This window comes from Dermacentor variabilis, chromosome 9 (assembly GCF_050947875.1).
Source record: "Dermacentor variabilis isolate Ectoservices chromosome 9, ASM5094787v1, whole genome shotgun sequence".
NCBI classification, from domain to species: domain Eukaryota; kingdom Metazoa; phylum Arthropoda; class Arachnida; order Ixodida; family Ixodidae; genus Dermacentor; species Dermacentor variabilis.
The window spans coordinates 82,166,580-82,182,759 of NC_134576.1; the positions used below are offsets into that span (position 1 = coordinate 82,166,580).

Genomic DNA, 16,180 nt, shown 5'->3' on the forward strand with positions numbered 1-16,180 from the left:
TTGAGAGTGTTACCTTTAATGTGTCCTTCTTTCAAAGCATTCAATATTTGGTACGTGTGTTTGTTGCAGCTAAGCGGCTATACGTCTCTTTCATCGTTCGTGTTAAGCTTGATGGTGACAGTCTGTCGTCCCAAAGCAGAGCGTTCAGCTATTGTGACCTCACGCTGCAGTGGCCCTTTATTCTGGGTACTACGTTAAACCTTTGCAAACTGCAGATATATCTGCCAAGATTGCAACGAATCTTACAACAGCAGTTGTACTAAGTGAGCTGTGAGGTTGACTTCTGATTACGACCATTTATTTTTCTGCATTTCTTTAGTCGTTCTTTTCATTGGTTTACATGTGAGCAGGAATACGTAAGCGTTTCTTTAATTTAGACCATGTTTCTGTTTCTTTTTTTTTGTTAATTCAGCGAGGCCCTATGGTGGCAAATCTGATAGAAAGATCACTCCTTGCCTCTCTTGAAATACAATGCAGCACATCTTTACCGACACACAATTAACTGGGCCATAGCAGACTCCATCAATGTCTATGACGTCACGGCAAATTGGTGCGAGAACTTCAAAGTAGCATCGCCAACCGTATTTCCCTTTTGCGCCTGCTCTGGGTTGCGAAGCCTTTTATCGCGGTAAGAGCGCCTTTTCTTTCTATTATTGCAGTAATGTAACTTACTCAATAAGCACAAGAATTATTTTTATTTGGTGCCCCCTTAACCTAAATGAAACAACAAAATGCAACGTAGAAGGGGAAACAAGCAAGAAACTTTTTTTTTGTTTAATGTTAACGTTGCTCTGTTTGATACTGTAAACAAAGAAAGCAGAAAAAAGCAGTGCTCCTTCTAATGCCGAAGCTTGACAAACAGTCCGGACGAGTGCCTTACTTTAGTTACTTTGCCCCTACGTTTGCTTCCTCGCTAACATCGCTGTGGAACGTGGATGGAACACACTATATCTGTCGACAGCTCTCGTCCTGGGGCAATCGCCTACTGTGTGCACAGCGTACGGCGCCTGTTTAGTTTGGGCTCACACGTAAACGTATTCGCAACGAGTTGTGACGACTTAGCACTACGCCCTCGGCAAACTCTAGCTACCATGTTGCCTCTGTGTGCCGAGACGGGGGCAAAAAAAAAAAAAAAATGCCGGCGAACGTTGTTGGACGTTATCCCTGTTTCGGCCATAAGGACTTATTTCTTTCCGAGATAGGGCCGGGCGCCGACAAGCGGGAGCAAGCGATGCATAAGACCGCTCGCTTTCGGCCCGTTATGGTGCAGTGGCAAGAGCTCATCGGTGACGAATTACGACAGCTGCTGTTGCAGCCTTGCTGGTCTGCAAACACACCGAAGATCCTATATTGAACGAAACGGACGCTGCATTACAGCGACAGGCTGCGGGAGCATGCGTATTATTTCAAACTGGAGCAGGAAGCAATCTGGCACTGATTCACGAAAAATTCGGATATGCTATTCATGTATTAAGTAGACAATCGTTCTAAGAAAATATGCCAATCGGAAAAATAAACAGTTAAGCGAGTTTGCAAAGTGCCATAATGAAAAAAAAAGAAGGAACAACGGGAGAGGGACTACTGTGAATAGTTTGCCATAATTGTTAAGCTACCATGTGTCCCTTTATTTCTGTACCTATTCTTATCGTACATATTCTGTATTTCTTTCGATAAAAACGTTCACCGATGATTACGACGCTCCCTATAATGCGAAATTTGAGCGCAGCTCTATACGTGTTTTCATTTCGCGGTATACCGGCTGGCGCGGACAATCTGCAAACAAACGGAGCGAAGTGTGGCGCGACTGCCTCGCCAACCTAGAGATCGCGGCAGCCACAGCGTGGGCGACGCGTGGCCTCGATTCACAGCAGCCGCCGCCGGCAGACGTCCCAAGACTGTGCGCGCTACCCTGGCGCCATCTCGTAGCCATCGTCACCGCACTCCGCTTTTATTCTCGCCCTTTCGCTGTACCCTCCCCCTCTGCATTTCTCCTCGCGTCTTTCATTTCCTCCTGCGCTCCGCGTTCACCCTTTCATCTTTCGCCGCAGCAACGGGAGCGTAAAAGAGGTGCGCTCTAAAGCTGTTTTTAAGCGCTGCGGTCATCTTTTATTTGTGTCCCTGTCCTGTTAGCACACGTCTTGCATTATGTAAATCAGGGTAAAGCGAAATCTATGTACCATACAAGATATAGGGAAAAAAACAAGGCACAGCATGCGTAAGCACGTTTTCAATTAATATTTATATTGCGACAGCAATTGCACGAGCACTCAAGGCGAATTTTTCACCGTCTTCGACAACGTCGCCATCGTTGTGATGTTGCATGTAAAGTCTATATAATTGCGTTAAGATCCTATCGCGCCCCACGCGCCGTATGCTGTGCGTGCGAGGGAACGCATACAAGTGCGAGCCGAGAAGGATGGTGGCTTGATGCGCGCGGTCTTCTCACGCGCCAGTTGTTGGCGCTCACGTGATTAAGCCCTAGAGGAAGAAAGCGCGCATCTGCATCTCTAACTCGGTTATTTGTCGGCGTGGTTGAGCGCATACGCGGCTTGGAGGTGATCTGAGGTGGGTGCAAAGTCCAAGGGCGAGCCGAGATGGTTGCTGGCTTCATGCGCGCTGTCTTCACGCGCGCCCCAGTGTTCAAGGTTGCGTGATCTCTACTTTAGGAGATGCGGTGATGCGAGAGGCCGCACGAAGCGTTCTCTCCCCCCTGTCGGCACTCATCGCGCCAGCGTTGTGACAATGAGCGTTCACCGCCATCGAGTGAAATCTGGGGACGTATTCTGCGACGATCACTTTCGGCGACAGTGTCACCTCGGCGATAGTATGGCCGTCAGGCGCGCGCTGATAGGCTGGTTGACAAAAACCGGATGACGTAGTGCTCAACCAGCCAATCAGCGCGCGCTAATGGCCAAGGAGTGGCCAAGGCGGTACTATATCGCCGAAGTGGATCGTCGCAGAATACTTCCGCTTTTAATGCTTTCCTGTGCGCGTGTAATAGCATGCTTGCTAATTTCATTAGTGACTGAAGCTTTACTCCCATTTATACAGCCGCTAAAACTACCAGGTTTACTACGTGTAGTTGCCTAATACTTTGGTATACCTTCAAATATTTCGCCTTTCGGGCGAAACTGCTACTTTCTGATAAAGAGCTAGAATCTTTAGACGGTTGCCCGCGTTGCTGGCTGGGCCAGTATCAGTTGGTATGAGCGCATTTGGTATGAAATCACTTGCTATGAACTAATTTGTAGTTATGCTGCAGAGTGTTTATATGCCGTGTAGAACACGCAATAAACGATAATTACAGGTTAGAATTTTGTCCTTTGCGTTCTCGCGCGTCATGTACGTCTTTACACGCTGTTTCGACAGCGATGTGTGCCAACTAAACCACGTTAACGCTCCATTAGACGTTACTAAGGTGTAGTACGTTATGATTGTGGGGAAAAAGCACCACGTTGTGCGGCTGCTCCTCATGGCGAAATTGTATGTATGTATGTATGTATGTATGTATGTATGTATGTATGTATGTATGTATGTATGTATGTATGTATGTATGTATGTATGTATGTATGTATGTATGTATGTATGTATGTATTAAAAAATTATGGGGTTTTACGTGCCAAAACCCCTTTCTGATTATGTGGCACGCCGTAGTGGAGGAGTCCGAAAATTTCGACCACCTGGGGTTCTTTAACGTTCACCTAAATCTAAGCACACGGGTGTTTTTGCCCCCATCGAAATGCGGCTGTCGTGGCCGGGATTCGATCCCGCGACCTCGTGCCCAGCAGCCCAGCACCATAGCCACTGAGCAACCACGGCGTGTCTATGTATGTATGTATGTATGTATGTATGTATGTATGTATGTATGTATGTATGTATGTATGTATGTATGTATGTATGTATGTATGTATGTATGTATGTATGTATGTATGTATGTATGTATGTATGTATGTATGTATGTATGTCATAACATTCCTGCGCTTTTGCTTCTGCCGAAGGCAATGCTTTTGTGCTTCGTCGTAGCGATGGCACAGCTGCCATCGTGTTTGCTTCTGCGTAAGAGTAAAGAAACAAAGTGGTGGAGGATTTCGAAAAGTTGAAGGAAAGGGCAAGCTGCCCTTCGAGAGAAATCATGGGCTCCCAGCTGCAGGTAGAGGAATGTTATTCGGCATATATGTTCACTGCAGTATATTGTTCAACGACTAAGAAATTTTACTTGACATATACAAACTAACAGCGATTGCCATGTAAGTACATGCGGCTTACAGCGACACAAACACTTATGTATTGTGCAGCGTTGATAAACCGCTTAACTTGCCCAACGGTCCACGCTTATCAACGAGTAGGTGAAAAAAAAAGAAGACATGTCGGCATACACCGTTCTGGGCGGTGACCGTAAGTGGCTTACTGTAAGCAAGCTGACACGTGATTTCAGTTTTGATGCAAAAGCGTCGAATGGCTCATTGAGCGAGAAAGCCGGCGAAACTTCCTATTGGCTGCGACGCTTGCGCGCTCGTGACGTGGCATCGGTCAGCCGATGACGTGGCGACAGGAGGTGTTTCATTTCGCCCGCGCAAGGCGCGGGCGAAGAGAACATTTGCTGTCGCGGTATTGCGCGAGGGGAGAGGGCATCACCGCGACGCCAAGTCACCGTCGCTTTCCCTCTCGGAAGCCTGTGTTATCCGCGCGCTCCCTGTCCGCGCAAGCTCTCGCCTGCGTTCTGACTGCGCCTCGGCAAGGCAAATCAAAACGCGCCGATCTGTCAACGAGCTCGCTTGACCGCGAGGAATTGATAACTCGAAGGACCGCTGGTAATTCGCCTGGCGAACACACTCGCCGGCTACACTTAGCAAATTGCAATGCACGCCGTAAAGTAATTAATCAGGAAGTTAGCGAATTTTGGTTAATTAGCTTAATATCTGTTTCGATTTTTAGGGCTTGCAATTAGTATCCACCTCTTCGAATAATCCACATCAAGAACAACAGTTACGCGACCTGCCGCAGGCGATTTTTCAAAATTATGTAAAAATTAGCACCCCGTATAACGCCCCCTATGCATAGTGTTATATTTAAGTTTTGCGTAATTTGGCGCAGCTGACGGTGGCCTGCTCCAGGGCACCGTAAGTTGCCCTTCGCTCCTCAAAAAGGCGGGGCCTGGGTCGAGCGAACTCCCGAACTAACACTTTGCAATGTGGTGAACGCGGCTTAAATCATGGAACCGGGACCTCAAAGGGGTGCGACGTAATGCCCCACGCATTTCTCTCGTATTTGGCGCTAAGTCGCCCTCGACTTCCTTTTTTTTTCGCTGGTCATGTCAAAACGCGGCCTATGCAGGCGAGAATAGAGCATGCCGCTTCATGCGCGGCAATGAAAATCGAGTCGCTTAAATTTCTTTAATCCGCGTATCGTAACATTTTGCCATACAAGAGAACGTAGCCACAAATTAAGACGATTGGTCATATAACTTCGCCCAGGTCGAAGCGCGTCAGCTTGCGGCCGGCCTGGTCGCCCACTCGGCTGTCATCGGTGAAGCTGTAGAGGGCCGGCAACAGGCCGCTCTGCAGGCCTTCCCAGTGGGGCGCCCTGGCATACTTCGGCGGCGAAGGCGGGGCCTGCGATGGCCAGGCATGAGACCATATGCAGATTAGCTGCCGCAAATAACGCGTGCCGTCGCCGCGCATCGTCTTTGCATACACGCCCATCATCATCATCATCATCATCATCATCATCATCATCATCATCATCATCATCCTATTTTATGTCCACTGCAAGGACAAAGGCCTCTCCCTGCGATCTCCAATTACCCCTTTCCTGCGCCAACCGATTCCAACTAGCGCCCGCGAATTTCCTAATTTCATCGCTCCCCCTAGTCTTTTGTCGTCCTCGGTTGCGATTTCCTTCTATTGGTACCCATTCTGTAACCCTAATGGTCGAACGGTTATCTAACGTGCGCATTAGATGAACTGCCCAGCTCCATTTTTTCCTCTTGATGTCAATTAGAATATCGTCTATACCCGTTTGCTCTCTGATACAAACCGCTCTCTTTCTGTCTCTTACGTTATGCCGAGCACTCTTCGTTCCATCGCTCTTTGCGCGGTCCTTAACTTGTGCTCAAGCTTCTTGGTCAGTCTCCAACTATCTGCCCCATATGTCAGCACTGGTAAAATGCACTGATTGTACACCTTCCTTTTCTATGATAATGGTAAGCTTCCAGTCAGGAGCTGGCAATGTCTGCCGTATGCGATCCAACCCATTCTTATATTTTTCTGTGAATTTTCTTCTCATGATCAGGGTTCCCTGGGATTAATTGACCTAGGTAAACGTACTCTTTCACAGACTCTACAGGCCGACTGGCGATCCTGAACTCTTGTTCCTTTGCCAGGCTATTTATCATCATCTTTGCCTTCTGCATATTAATCTTCAACCCCACTCTTACACTCTCTCTATTAAGGTCCTCAATCATCACACACGTCCAGAACCAACCTAATCAAATAAGTGCTTCTAAGTGATGCCGTTCAAGAGGTCAACTTACTCCTGGCAGACTCGTATACTATAGACACTCGTGAGGAGGTGTCTAAGTTACCGAGCGCCATAGAAAAAGGAAGTAGCTGAGAATAGAGTACAGGGTGGCGAATTCCGAAAAACAAGTCGGTACCATGTACTTATTCCGTTATGTGGAACTTACATAAACGATACCTCTGCCCACAAAAACTTTTGAAGCATATATAAGGAAGGCGAAGAAAAAAAAGACATTTCCTTTCCCCGCTGCCAACGCATCCGTGCAAGAATGCAAACGCGCACTCGCGAGCAGAAGTTTGAAGACCACCGGTGTCGGCAAATAATTCAAATTTCTTTGCGTGCAACTGCGCTGGAATTGCTTCGCCGCAATGCATTGGTCGTACGAGAGCTCGCAGCCCGTATACCGTTTAATTTCAGCCGGCATGCGGAGGCGGCGAGGAAAAGGAACATTTTAGAGACGGAGAAGGACACCAGCAAGCAATTCAACGAAAGGCGGTTGCTGGTGCTCGTCTTTGTCAGATTTCTTTCTCTCTCTCTTTTTTTTCGCTATCATTCCTCTTCGAACTTTTGATCGCGAGCGTACCTGCATGCTAATCATTAGTCACATCGAAATGCGGCCAAGGTTTTTTTTTTCGCTACGATTTGAGGCCGCGACAACGAAGCTGATATGGCTTGAAACTTTCTGAGGAAACCATGAAGACAAAGCAAGCTACAGGACGGAATGTTGTTTCGATAACAACGAAGTTGCCAAGGTAACGATATACAGGGTGCCGCAAACCTCGTCGGCGCGCGTTATGCATTGCTCTCAACGCCGCATATATATATATATATATATATATATATATATATATATATATATATATATATATATATATATATATATATATATATATATATATATATACAGCTATCACTGAAGACTTGCGCTTAACTTTAAGATAGCATGTGACGTGTTTCCCTTTGTGTCTCCGTACCTTGTCGACCTTGTGATGCCAGTGATCCTTGAAGAGAGAAGTGTCTGATTTCTCGTCTCCATGCCGGCCAGGTTCGAATGGCGCGTACCGTGGGACCCTTCAGGAATCGAGAAGAGTGCACCAGAAATGGAAGAAATTCGCTGGAGGTGACTGGCAACGCCTCTCTACACCGTCGTTTCCCGCAACTATGCAACCACACAACGTTTCAATGCTATGTTTCCTGCAACTATGCAAGGCAAAGTTTTTTGCAATACAATTCAGCAATCCATGCAGCTATGCCTCACCGCTATGAGGCAGTGCACAGCGGTATAATGCATTGTGCTACTTAGTCGGGGTCGTGGGTTCAATTGATCTCGGCCGTGGCGGCCGCATTTCGATGAAGGCGAATGGCAAAAACGCTTGTGTAGTTAGATTCGGATGCCAGTTAAAGATACCCATGCGGTCAGAATTAATACCGAGCCCTAACTATGGCGTGCCTGGTAATCGGATCGCGGTTCAGGCACGTAATACCCATGTATAGCAAGGCTTGTTTAGCGGCATAGCGGGACAAGTGACTATTCTGTGATCGTTTATGGCCATGCCGCCCTCGAGGTTAGGTATGCCTTATCAAGACACAAGGCAAAATATGGAGGTTGCGTGGGGCTAGCGCATGTGATCTACCCGATTTCATATGTCTCTCACAAAATTGAGTATAACAGTACAACATTTCAACATGCAAGGACTCCGTATGAGCATTTACTTCCGCTGCATCGGCATTAAGGTGGCAAACACTGGGGCGTGAAAGTCATCCGATCCATATCGAACGACCAGATAAAGAACTCAGCCTCCTGTAGCCAGTTGGAAACTGAGACGTGCTCTATATACGACAATGGTCAATCGACAGACCGGACGCTTGATACGCACCTACATTTCGCGCTTTATCAACGGCCTAGACGGGACTAGTATGTACGAACTCACTTGTCAGGTCTCACGGATGGATCGACGTCTATGAACGACGGCAGGAGAGTCCTCATGATCTTCCGTGGAAACGGCGCGTACAAGTCGGCTCTCTGAACGACGAAAGCACTCTTGTTCTGCGCGGCCTTATCCCTGCGGAGATCTGGCGGCGGCGGCGCCTGGGCCCTGCCCGTCCTCCCTTCGTCCGCAGTGACATTCTGGCGGCGTCCGCGAGTTTCACCGCTCGGCGGGTTCTCGCAGTGCCCACCAGTCGAGCCGATGGCGTGGTCGTCGATGTGCGTGTAACCTGCTGAAGAAAGGGTCTCGAAGATGCTCCTCTTGCACTTCACCGAGCTGGGTTCGTTCTCGTGACCTGCCAGGAATCGCCGGCGTGCCGTGGGCGTGGGAGTCTCCGACTCCGAGGCCGACATCTCGGACGACGTCAGATCCCTCTGAGGCCTCGACAGAAGTGAGCTCTGTGTCGTGGCTCGCGAGAGGTCCCTGCGTCTGCCCGAAAGCACAGGCGAGCCGCCTCTGGTCGTCGTTGAAGTCGCCCTGCTGTCGGCCCGGCCGGAATTCCTGGTCGACGCTTCATCTTTCGGTCCGAAGGCGGTGGTGGGCCGCGAGGTATCAGAATCGGCGATGGTCGCGACGTTGTTGGAGAGGGCCACGCTCACTGGCGACACAGGACTGGCCGACGACGGCGGCCGCGTCGTTCTCGACGGAGTCGACGGCGCACCCGAGTACGTCGTCGACCTAGTGCTCGCGCCGGCACGGGACGACCCCGCGCGTCTGCGCCTCGGCGTGGGCTGGCTTTCCTCGCTGCTCGACGTAGAGGGCAAACGCGGAAGCGCGCTGCCCGCTCTGCGGGGCGAGTTCCTTTTCTTGCGAAAGGTCCTGCGCTTCTTGCTGGTGGCGCTGGCCGTCGTCGCTGAGGTTGTGGCGGCCGATCGCGCCGACGACGCCTGGCTCGCCGTCCCGCGACTAACGCCACTCGTCCTGTTCGTGAGCGCCGTGTTGGCCACGTTCCTCGCGCTCGCGTGGAACTCGCTCGAAGACTCGTCCGCGGCACAGTCGGTGTCCGCTCCCGTGTCGCTGCTGAGGGAGTCCCTCTCCAAAGGCGTGCTCAGAGCCCGCCTCTCTATGCCGAAGGGACCAGGCTGCGGTGACGCGGTGTCAAGCTGGCGAAGAGGTGTAGACGCCGACTGCTGCGCTTCCACTGCAGCCAGTCTGGGCATGTTCAGACTCCAAGGTCGCGGTGTGCTAGCCGTGCTCGCGGGCGTCGAGGCGCCCCGTCTGGAGGAAGCGCCGGACGCCGGTCTAGCGGGACTCTCGATGTGGCGACACAGGGTCGCGTTCATAACGACAGCCTTCTGCAGCGGGGGTTTAAGCGCTGCACAGGAAACTCGCCTCCTCTTCTCAAACTCCTTACGGCCGGGGTCCCTCTGGACTCCAGCGTCGGCGTGGTTCGGTGGTAGGAAGTGTCGGCTCGTCATCGGTTCCGTGCCCACGCCGTAGCGCTGTCCCGCGTGGGGGGCAGTTTCGACCTCCACCCCGGTCGGCGCTTCTCGTACGCTCTTCACCGCGTCGCGCTTATCGGAGGAAGGCTGTGGGAAGTCCATGTCCGGCTCCAAGCTAGCGGCCATGTTTGAAACGGCTTGCCTAAGCTTTAGAAGCAGCGAGCTCTCGGATGACTTTTCAGACATCTTATTCTTCGACGGTGACAAGCATACAGCCGGCGCCTCCTCGCGTGGTGATCCCGCTCCCGATGCGTCTTCGCGAACACTGGCTTTACTCGCACTGGAGCAGTAGCTCAGTATGACGGCTTCGTCCAGCGCGGCAGTATTCTTGTCGTCTGCAGCGGGCGACTCTTCTTGAGCCCAATCTTGGGAAGGGGCCACAGTCGGAACGTCGGTTGCGTTTGTCTCTACTGCGGTATCGGAAGGTCCAGCTTGCACTTCTTGCAGTACTCCTGCGAGAAACTCGGGCTCCTTCACTTCTGCTGCAGGGACTTCGGGCTCTTTAAGTTCTACTACAGAAGCCTCGAGGGCGCTTTCGGTCTGCGCGGGCAACGCGAGACCACCTGAACCACCTTCCGCGTCGACGGTGTCACCGGTCCTGCCAGTTGTGGAAGACGAAAACTTCGTAGACAATTTTTTCTTTGAACTTGACTCGTGTACGGAGGCGGAATGCAACGACCTCACTTCGGGTAGAGCGGTTCGCACAACAATGCCACCACTCTCCTCGTCAACCGGGCTCTGGTTCCGAGCATCGGCTTTTGGTTCGTCATTATCTTTGGCCGGCTCTTCGGTCGCCTCTTCGACGGCTTCTTGAGGAGTCTTCTCCGTTGCCCCGTTCTCGGCGTGGACTTCGGGCTTAACGTCGTCTTCCCGAGCGTCGCTGTGGCTGTTTTTCTTCTTCACGTCGCTCTTGGAGCCAACCTTGAAGCCGACCTTGGCATTGGCTTTTTGAAACTTCTCCAACGACCTCTTGAGCTGCTCCGGAGTCGGAACCGTGAACACGTTGTAGATGAAGGCGTAGTTTTTTCTCGGCACGGCCCTAAATTCTCCGAGCAGGTTGTTGCAAGGGTCAGTTTGAGAAGCCGAAGACACGAACTGCGTCTCGCTGCGCAGCTTGCGCTCTTGAGCCTTGGCCCTCGACACCTTTTCCAGATCGATCAGGCGCTCCTGCTTCAGCTCCGAGCAGATGAGCTTCACGTAATCGCATTCCGACTGCAGCCTCTCCTGCGACAAGAACAACGGTTCGTCTAAGTCTTAGACTCGGAGTGTTCAGTGGACGTAGGCACTAGATGCACACATCCGTGAGAACCCCTCTGGACTCCTTTCACTTGATCTTTCACTGTATTTGTTTAAAGACCCGACGTGGGAGTATTATATAAGGGCTGATATTGCCACAGTTTTTGGCAAGTTAATATTAGTTAAGATGAAAGGTACGCAATCTACGCAGATACTTCCTCCGTAAATGCAGATTCACAGGTCATGGCGGCGATTCGTGGGGCAGTCCGCTCCAGTCACAACGACAGGCGAGGGGAGAAAGAAAGAACACGAAAATGTGACAATACGTGCTTCGGGGGGAGCGACACCAACGTATACGACATGTGCGAAGTGATATCCGCGCCATTGGTGAAATGTAAGGTGAAACGTAATTTTATTACAAGGATGTCATGCCCGAACATACGCGCACATGGCACATTTGCTGCACTTGTGAATTTGGAGGTGAAATCGCCTCCTTTATTTATTTATTTATTTATTTATTTATTTATTTATTTATTTATTTATTTATTTATTTACAGATACCTCACATGCTCCACGTAGAGTATTGTGTGAGCGGGACTAGACAAAAACAAACAAAATAAATTCAAGAACCAGGTAATTGCAAAGACAAAATGTAGTCGGTATGGGGTAGCATGGGTGTAATATTGTCATAATAAAATACTTAGTATGTACTATACAAATTTGAATGGGCCTACATGAAATCATTATAAAATGTATGAACATGATTACAAGTGGTCATAACGTTAGCAAAAACAGTCATGAATGGTTATTCTTTTATCTCTAAATACCACATAGTCATGAATACAGACGACGTACATCATCAGGGAGGTCATTCCATTGACCTATTGCACATAGAAGCACAGATGCGTCAAAGGCTTGGCTGCGGCCGAACAGAAGAGTAATCAACTATGTTGACTATGAAGCCTGTGAGATATGCGATGTACTTTTGATAGTGGCAAGGTATTTGCGTGCGCGCTGTAGACTATTTGATGCAATAAACAGCGACTGGATATCTTCCTTCGTTATTCCAAGGACGGCAGTGATAGTAAAGTCTTCATGTTAATCATACTGAAATGGCGGTTGTACAGTCTCGAGCGATGAAACATGCGCGCAGTTTTGCCCAGATTCGAGTAAGTTGATCAGATAGACTTGGTGAGGCGACCAGATGAATGATGCACATTCAAGCTGTAACTAATGGTCTGGTAGCGCTAGTTGCCGTGTCACGGGAGGGGCCACTCGAAGATTGCGTTTCAGGTATCCTTGTGTGCGTGATGCCGTGGCAGTTAATTTTTTCAATATGTGTTGACCAGGAATGACCAGGAATGACCAGGAAAATTAATGCCAAGGTAGTTTTGCAGGTATCCTGGTGCGCGTGATACCGTGACAGTTAATTTATTCAATATGTGTTGACCAGGAAACACCAAGAAAGTTAATGCCAAGGTAGTTTTGCAGGTATCCTGGTGCGCGTGATACCGTGGCAGTTAATATTTCCAATATTTGTTGACCAGGAAAGACCAGGAAAGTTAATGCCAAGGTAGTTTTTCAGGTATCCTGTAGCGCGTGATGCCGTGGCAGTTAATTTTTTCAATATGTGTCGACCAGGAAAGAACAGGAAAGTTAATGCCAAGGTAGTTTTGCAGGTATCCTAGTTCGCGTGATACCGTGGCAGTTAACTTATTCAATATGTGTTGACCAGGAAACACCAAGAAAGTTAATGCCAAGGTAGTTTTTCAGGTATCCTGTTGCGCGTGATGCCGTGGCAGTTAATTTTTTCAATATGTGTCGACCAGGAAAGAACAGGAAAGTTAATGCCAAGGTAGTTTTTCAGGTATCCTGGTGCGCGTGATGTCGTGGCAGTTAATATTTCCAATATGTGTTGACCAGGAAAGTCAATGCCAAGGTAGTTGGGCGTTACCTCGTGAAGAAGACTAGCGAACGAATGTAGCGCAAGGTTCTCGCTATTCTCACGTTCTCACGCTGCAGGTCGGCCAGTTCCCGGAGCAGCTCCTTCTTGCGCTTGTTCCTGAGCGGTTGCTCCTTGCCGGCGCAGCCGGTGCCCCAGAAGAAAGAGCGCAGCGCGCCCTTCTTGTTGGCCAAGGGCTTTGCGGGCTCGGCCTGCACGACCGGCGACCGCTCCAGCCGGAGGGGCGGCTCCGCATCGACAGGCGGCGTGACAGGCGTCGGCTCGACGGCCAGCTCGACCGTCGAGCCGATCCGCATAGTGTCCATGTTCAGCATCTGGGACAGGAACGGGAAGCGCATTGCCCCAAGCTTCGCGAACATGGGTTCGGGCACTCCGGCATAAGTGCCTACATGCACAATTCTCACAGACCGCGCTTTGGCCTTTTACTGCCCCCCCCCCCATTTTACCGATAAAAAACAACAACTCTTAAGTAAGAGCATAAGGGTCACTCAGCCGCAAAATGATAGACGTAACGTGGAGAGAAAGGGAGAGGGGTGTGGACTAGACAGTGAACGGGGTTAGCCGGTGTTCTAGGTGACATTAAGAGGAAGAAATGTGGTTGGGCAGGCCACGTAATGCGTTGGGCAAATATCCGATGGGCTATTAGAGGCTACAGAACGGATGCCAAGAGAAGAAAAGCGCAGTCGAGGACGGCAGATAACTACGGGGGGATGTGATGAAACTAGAAAATTTTAAAGCTTAGGACGGGGTCAGTGAGCGCGATCCAGGGGTGATTGGAGTTCGCAAGCAAATGCCTTCGCTCTGCAGTGGAGATAATATAGGATTGTAATGAGGTGAAAGAGGATGAGGAGACGAGAAGAAGTATGAAGGTATGTACACTGTCTAACGACAGATGTCGACAACGCCATTTTACTCGGCCCACTTCATACACTATCTTATATGTGGAAAGTCGCTGTACATTTGTTGGCAACAAATATATAAATAAATAAACTGTGGGTAGGCCTAAGGCCAAAGGCTGTTATTCAGACAATCCGCCGACTTCGCAGATTTTAAATTATGGGGTTTTACGTGTCGAAACCCCTTTCTGATTATGAGGCACGCCGTAGTGGAGGACTCCGGAAATTTCGACCACCTGGGGTTCTTTAACGTGCACCTAAATCCAAGTACAAGGGTGTTTTCGCATTTCGCCCCCATCGAAATGCGGCCGCCGTGGCCGGGATACGGTCCCGCTACCTTGTGCTCAGCAGCCTAACACCATAGCCACTGAGCAACCACGGCGGGTGTCTTCGCAGATGAACGTCTACAGATTTCCAGTGTGATGCACAAGTGAACTATTGCAACGGTCACCCCTCCATGAAGAATGCGACCAAATGACTACTCGTGATTGGCGGTGGCGCTGCGGTCACTTCGTTCCGCAATAATGCGGCGCTGGAGTGAAGGCTGCTGGGTGCCGTAGCCAATGAGGAGCGCGATCGCTCGAATGCGCGGGTACATCTGCGCTATACTTATAGCGTCGTATGCGCACCAACAAGCACACCATCGAGAGCCACACCATGCCTCAATGCAGTGTGCCATTACTGTGCAGGTGTGGGATACTTGCAGGGCACCGAATAAAAAGCTTGCGCATACATACATACATACATACATACATACATACATACATACATACATACATACATACATACATACATACATACATACATACATACATACATACATACATACATACATACATACATACATACATACATACATACATACAACTAGCCCAACCGTCCTTCACCTTCAAGACTCCTTATAGAATATATTGCACATTGCCCTGAATTATTATTTTTGAAAGATTCACTCGGAAGTGATAACTAAAAATATTCGTTCTGGATACGAAGTCCGGTGCATGTGGAACTGTACGGTAGTGGTTTATGTTCTTGTCATCCAATTTCGGGAAATTTCACACTAAAGCGATCCAGAGCTCTGAGTTGTCACAAACGGCGGAAGGCAATATTGAAGTGTGCTTCGAATTGTTTGAGATTGCGTGAAAATTCAGGACGCGGTAGCAACTCGTAGTTCCATCTTCATCTCTTTGCTTAGGCAAGGAAATTCAGTTTTTATCACAGCAAACATGAGCCGATGTGTTCTTCCTCCACATAAGTACATGGAGATGCAGCTTTCGGTATATAACCATGATACCCAAATTTTAAAAAAATTCTCACGTTCGATAAGATACCAGTAGGCGTGAAAAACCAGCTTGAAGAGCGATGATATCCCATCTATTTTAGCTTTCCTTATTGTACCATAATTCACTCGTCATCGCCCAGCGCGATAGCTTAGTGCACCAAGGACGCATGCATTTTGGTCGCGGGCTCAATCCCGACCACGGCCCTCGCATTTCCACGGGAACGAAATCCAAAAAAAAAAGAAGAAAAAAATATGTTCGCACATTTAGGTTTAGATGCTCGCTATAAAGAACCTCCAAGTGGTCCAAATAAATCCGGAGCCGCCCACGACGGCGTGGCTCCCGACCAGATGGTGGTTTTGGCCCGTAAAAATCCAAAACTCAAACTTCAGTCACTCACCATTGCTCCTCGGCCGGGTCACTATACACACGGTTGCGGGTTTACTGTCTCGCACGATGGTGTCGCGTACTCCTTCTTTTTTTCTTACGTTCACCCCTTCAAACAAACTGACCGCGCGCCCAGGAGCTCGATCGGTCTCCCCCCTTTCGCCTCGCTTCGGCCTGCTCGCCGGTGCGCGCCGTCGCATCCCCTCGGTCTCTGCTCGACGCCATGAAAGTCAACGCCGGAAAGGCACAAACACAATCGGCCAGACGATCCCCAGCTTCCGAAGGACGCGCGTCGAGGCGCGAGATTATTTCCCACGCTGGGCTTGGCGGCGGCAACGCAGCAGCCGCCGCACCTTTCCCCGAGACGAGTCGACTCTCCACACAGAGAGAGAGAGAGATTCGACGCGGTGACCCCCTGTGGCCATGGCGCTCTGATGGTGAGCACACGAGGTCGCGGGTTAGAATCCCGGCC

The 16,180-nt window shown here is 49.8% G+C and overlaps 1 protein-coding gene across 1 annotated transcript; it reads right to left on the reverse strand.

The window, feature by feature from the left end:
* Nucleotides 1–5,308: 5,308 nt before the first annotated feature.
* LOC142557019 (uncharacterized) lies at nucleotides 5,309–9,978 on the reverse strand. The gene is made up of 3 exons (XM_075668555.1): nucleotides 8,451–9,978; nucleotides 7,494–7,590; nucleotides 5,309–5,612 (listed from the first exon to the last, which is right to left on the reverse strand). The coding sequence occupies exons 1-3, from the start codon at nucleotides 9,923–9,925 to the stop codon at nucleotides 5,457–5,459; spliced, it is 1,728 nt and encodes a 575-aa protein (XP_075524670.1). The 5' UTR covers nucleotides 9,926–9,978; the 3' UTR covers nucleotides 5,309–5,456.
* Nucleotides 9,979–16,180: the final 6,202 nt, after the last annotated feature.